Source organism: Octodon degus, unplaced genomic scaffold (genome assembly GCF_000260255.1).
Source record: "Octodon degus isolate 3935 unplaced genomic scaffold, OctDeg1.0 scaffold00029, whole genome shotgun sequence".
Lineage (NCBI taxonomy): Eukaryota > Metazoa > Chordata > Mammalia > Rodentia > Octodontidae > Octodon > Octodon degus.
Window position 1 is genome coordinate 6,005,464 of NW_004524605.1, and position 5,793 is coordinate 6,011,256.

The 5,793-nt window shown below is 37.6% G+C and overlaps 1 protein-coding gene across 2 annotated transcripts in view; it reads right to left on the reverse strand.

Annotated features, from left to right (window-relative positions):
- Ppp2ca (protein phosphatase 2 catalytic subunit alpha) overlaps positions 1-5,793 on the reverse strand; it is a 33,448-nt gene that overhangs the window by 6,876 nt on the left and 20,779 nt on the right. For both annotated transcript variants that reach the window (XM_004629359.3, XM_023713100.1), the window contains exon 2: positions 1,796-2,005. In XM_004629359.3, coding sequence (XP_004629416.1) covers positions 1,796-2,005 — 210 coding nt within the window. The remainder of the gene's footprint in view (positions 1-1,795; positions 2,006-5,793) is intronic.

Here is a 5,793-nt window from a genome sequence, read left to right on the forward strand (position 1 = left end):
TTTAGTAACCATGCATCTCTTTGGTAAAACAGCTTTATTTTTTTTTTTTTCCACTTTTTTTTTTTTGGGGGGGGGGAGAACTGAGGATTGAACTCAGGTCCTTGCGCGCTTATTCTACTGAGCCATCTCCCTAGCCATATTTTTTCCATTTGAAAGTTACCTGTCTTGGTATTAAATTTAGATTGGGTAAAAATATATTTAAAGAGCTGGGCATAGTGGTACATGCCTGTAATCCCACTAAAAAGGAGGCTGAGACACAAAGACTGCTGCAAATTTGAGGTCAGCCTGAACTATGTATGCAGCAAGATCCTGTGTCAAAAAACGAAGATGTGAGTGTGACTCAGTGGCAGAGCACGTACTTACTACCATGTAGGAGACTCTGAATTCAATCCCCACTAGCAAAAATAAAGATTAAAATGCATAGTAAATATTTTAACACTAAATATACATTTTGTGGTGTCTTTTAAAGAACCTCAAAATCTTAGTTTTTAGAAAATTAAATTTCTCTTTTAACAGATCATGCGTTTGTAAACAAATCTAAGATGTTTTTGCCTAACAAAGATCAGGAAGACTTTTTTCCTATCATTATATTCTGAAAGTCTACAGATTAGACCTTCCATTTAGGTCTGCTTTCTTTTTTTGGGGGGTGAAGGGGTGGGGAGGTGGATGGTGGTGTCTGTGAGTATAGTAGGCAAGCACACTACCACCAAGATACATCCCCAACCCTATCATTGATTTGTTCTATCACCATTTACAGAAACATCCATCCTTTCCTCCAGTATTAATCTGTTGCTAGGGCTGCCATAACAAAGAACCATGGAAAAATAGAAACTCCCACTTTTCTGGAGCTAGAAATCCAAGATGAAGGTGCCAGGGAGGTTGGAGTCTTTTGAATTTTCTTTTGGTGGCTCAGCCCACCCTGGGGTTGGTTTTGGTGTAGCATGTGGTGCCAGAGATTGAACTGCAGTCCCTGTGCTTGCCTAAGCAGGTGCTTTAGTCTGCTGAGCTATCTCACTGCCCCCTAAATGAATTTTCAAGATACATCTGTTCCTCCTCTGTGTATTGTTCCTATACTTTTAAGCACAGGTAACTTGCTAGATTTCTTTATAGTATCTAAAGCTACAACACATAACTTCCTAAAAAAAAAAAAAAAAGACATAACTTCCTTCATGTAATCCAACTCTCATTTTATGAATGCAAAATATGACTTCCAAAAAAGTTCTGTAACTTTTTATGCAATATATCAATCAGTGGCCAGGCATGGTGGGACTGCTGCATTCAAAGTCAGCCTGAGCTACCCAGTTCAGGATCAGTCTGAACTACAGAGTAAGACCCTGTCTCAAAAAACCAAAACCAACCAAATACATCAATCACTTACAAATTCAGCTCTTGCTGAAACCATGACTCCCTACTTCTATAATACTGGATTAAGTACATGGCACCCACTTTATCACTGTGAATATTCTATAACGAGTCTGCTGTCTAGGAAAAGGATGATCAAAGAAAAAAAGAAAAAGGAAAGACTCCCCTAAAGAAAAAGTCAAACAAGTTTTTTATAAGCAGAAACATTCTACCCTAAAGGCTATACAGTATTTTGTTTCACTCTCAGATCTTCATCTGTACATTTCACAAAACTACAACTGGTATACATAAAGTTTGAATTACTTTATTCCTAAATAATTTTTTTCTGAAATTTAACATATAGACAGAGATAAACTGCAAATCACTATGAAGAAAAACAAACATTTAAGAGATCTTACCCAGTTCAAAAGCCCAAAAATTAAATTTAAATTACCTTAAGAGCTACAAGCAGTGTAACTGTTTCAACTGAATAATATCCTCGGTCAACATAATCTCCCATAAACAAGTAATTTGTATCTGGTGATTTGCCACCAATTCTAAACAGTTCCATGAGATCATGAAATTGCCCATGTACGTCTCCACAGACAGTAACTGGACATCGAACCTCTTGCACGTTGGATTCTTTTGTCAGGATTTCTTTAGCCTATAGACAGAGAAAAAAACAAAACAGTACACTTGGCATTAAACATATTCATAAAAATAGGCTTACACTTAGTGAACCTTAAGGTAAAAAAGAGCTGGTATATGATGAAACTAAAAGGATTTATGATCACATTAAAAGACAAGATGTGGCTAGATTTTATCCACTGCCTGTTACCACTCCATTTTTAAAAAAGGGTATGAAGGAGTGTAGTCCTATTGCTATCATTAATACTGACTTGTTAAGCCTATTAAATTGTCATCTAATGAAAATACCAGAGATCATTACCATCCTCAAAAGATCAATGAAGATGGAATAAGACACACAGGAGCCAACTTCCCCAGTTTTAGAGTTCTAACTATAACGTTGCCATTCCACAACTGCAGTTTATTTTGGTATCGCTTCACTTTTCAACTTTTAATAGATAGTTTGTCTGTTATTTTAACATGTCTTTATGCCAAGAGATAGACTTCTTAGTTTAGAAATGGTTTAGTCAATATAGATGCATTGTATAAGCGGTTTTAGTTTTACTTGGCACAGTATATACTTTCTCATATAATCACAAATCCAAACACTTTTAAGGGCAAAGTAATGTATCACTCAGTGGAATACCCAGTGTCCATTCATTCAACATTTATTCACCAATATATGCTAGAAAATTTGAAGTTCATGAGGAGACCATCATTTAATCAATCGTTCAAAATGACTACTATGTATCTAGCCCTGTGCTAGGCACTAGGAATTCAGTAGGTATACAAGGGAGGTTATTTCCCCTACAGTGGAGAAATGGCTACAAAGAAGTAAGTGGGGGAGCACCGTGTCATGAAAGAACAGAAGAGGATTAACTAGAGAAGACCATTTTAAATCTGTTCAAATTACCAGAGAATTGCTGCTAATGAGCAGATTATGCGTTACATCTTGAGGGATAACCAAAGACAAGTTTAAGGCAGTGGCATACAGTATTAGCTACACACCAAAAAGCCCAATATCTATGCTCCCCCTCAATTAAATTAGTTTTGAGAGTGGAATTCAAACATCAATTTTTAAAAGCCATATATTCCCCAGTGGTTTTGCCTCTGTCCAAGTAAGTTTAAGAAAGACTTTTCAGCCAGACAAGGTGGCACATACCTACAGGGAGGAGGAATACAAGTACAAACCCAGCCAGGCAACTTAATGAGATCCTGGCTCCAAAAAATTAATTCATTATAAATTAATTAAGCTATGGCCAAGGCCATAGGTCAGTATGAGGGGGCTGGCTCAACCTTAGGAGCAGAAGAAGGGATTCTATTTTCCAGCCCACTTCCAGACACTCAACCACTGTTAACATCCTCAGTATTATTCACTTGTTCTAACATTATACCAAGTTTAGAAGAAATCTCACTGTTTAAAAAAAAAAAAAAAGTGAGAAATGTGAACCCCTGCTTAGGCAAGCACAGGGACCAGGGTTTGATCCATGAGACTGGGCATGGTGGTGACTGTAATCCCAGCATGCGGAGGCTGAACATTTAGGAGGGGCACTACGAATTAGAGCTGTGTAGTGAGACCCTGTGCCAAATACAAACAGACACACAGACCCCACTGTAATTAGGTTCTCTATTTTAAAGAATTTCCCTGGGTGGATATTCTAACTCCCTGAATTACCATCACTAGAAGACAGACATTCATTAGGCACATCCCATGACTAAGTGAGCCTGGGAGAAAGACCACATCTGTGTTTTCAGCCACCAGACAATAATAAAAATAGTTGTGACTACAATTTATAGGCCCAACCTCAAAGAAAACTTTAGTTTTAAAAGGAAAAGACCAAAGGAAACAAATGGTCACATACCACACTAATTTTGGAATGATGTAATTTGCACATCAAATCCTATCAGAAGTTATATTTCAAAGTATATCTAAGGACACTTGCTTACCTGCTGCAAGGCTATTCTTCTTTTTTTTTTTTTTTGGCATTTAAAGTGCTCATTTTATTCATATCTAGTATTATCTCTTTGCTTTTTTTCTGCATTTTTTGTAAGACTAAAAAGCTGCCATTCAGGATTACTGAAAGTTCCTTACTCAGCGGCGTAGCGCCTACCTAGCAAGCGCGAGGTCCAGAGTTATATCTCTAGTACCAAAAAAGAAAATAGTAAAAAGGGGGAAAAAAAAAAAACAAAAAACAAAAAAAACCCCACCAAAGTTCCCTAGTTACAATACACTCAAATTTTGTGTTTTAATTAATTAATCTATTTTTTTTTTATATTTTAAGAAATAGTCTACAGGGTGTTCAGGTCTCACTAGATCAGACTTGTAGGGATCTACTTGTTTACAGCCTCCCAGGAGCTGGGATTACAGGCGAGCACCATCACAGCAGGCCCGGGGAATAAACCCCCAGCCCCTGCGCCATCCACTGAACTATTTGGCCAGCCCTCAAATTTTATATTTAAATTATCAAAGAAAAATTAAAGGGGATGGGGAGATAGCTCAGCTGAGTAAGTGCTTGCCTAGCAAGCACAAGGGCCTAAATTCAATCCCCAATTCTGGGAAACAACAACAAAAAACAACCTAACTTTCCTCTTTCAATCCCTGGTTCCACAGGAAAAAAAAAAAAAAGGTAAGAAAAATTAAGCCCAAATTCCATTTGCCCCTTTTATTTCATTTCAATTTAGGTAAATCACAATCAATAAAGCCTACAGATGTATCTAGTGCACTACACAATTTACAGTGATACATTAGAGTAGTCCTTGACAGATTATTACCGTAAGAAGTGGCGTGTGTACAATATGGCAAAGAGTATCCTAGTATTTGCTGCTCTGCATACATATGCAGGCATATTTCCTGAAAGACACCGTGACTTACTAGTGTATCTACAATTCTGCATTTTTAACTGTTGACACTATGTCAAATAGTCCTCCAAAATGAGGATACTATAACTATAAAGCAAACAATTTTAACTGTTGTATCTGGGACAACCCACTAAAGCTATTTCTTTTTCTTTTTTTTGCAGAACCGGGGATTGAACTCAGGCCCTTGCGAGGGAAGCGCTTATTCTACTGAGCCATCTCTCCAGCCCCAATCAAACCAATTGTTAAGAAGACTATTTTAACATAAAAATGCAAGCTTCCAAAGGAAGCTTTAAATATTACACTTTTTATTTTTTGTTTAGTTTACCAATCCTATAACCATCATTAGGCCAAAATGCACCATCATGAGTGCTGGGTCAAAAAGCCTACAGTCGTCCACATCAAGGTTCATTTTCACAGCTAAGCACAGTTTACGAAGGCTGCACCACCAGGCAGTCGAGCCTAGAGCCAGGCTGCTCAACCGCTCATGGCTGACTCTCAGTGCTTGGGAGGCAGAGGCGGCAGGTTCAATGCCAACCTGGGCTGCAGCAGCAGCTCCGAAGAACCTCTCTCTATGGGTCACTTACTGGCACCTCTTAATAAGTCACCACTAGAACCCCCTCCATTCCTTTATTAACTGTCAGCTAAATAACCTCAAATCTCAAGTCATTCAATAACTCAAAGAAAATGGAGAACTAGCTTTTCAAGATAATTTAATATTTTAATTTGAGCTTTAATTTTATTTTATTTTTTTATTTTTTTATTTTTGAGTTTAAATGCACTTTATTTTTAGACAACCTACATGACGTGTTTTTTCCCTAAAAACAATGCCTCCACTCCAAATAAATCACGGTCAAAATAAACGAAGCGTTCAAGATGACATCAGTCCCATTTGTCTAAAATCCTGGTGTTGTGTAGATGACAAGCAGCAGCCAGTTATGACAAGTGATAGATCCAAGGTTACCATCG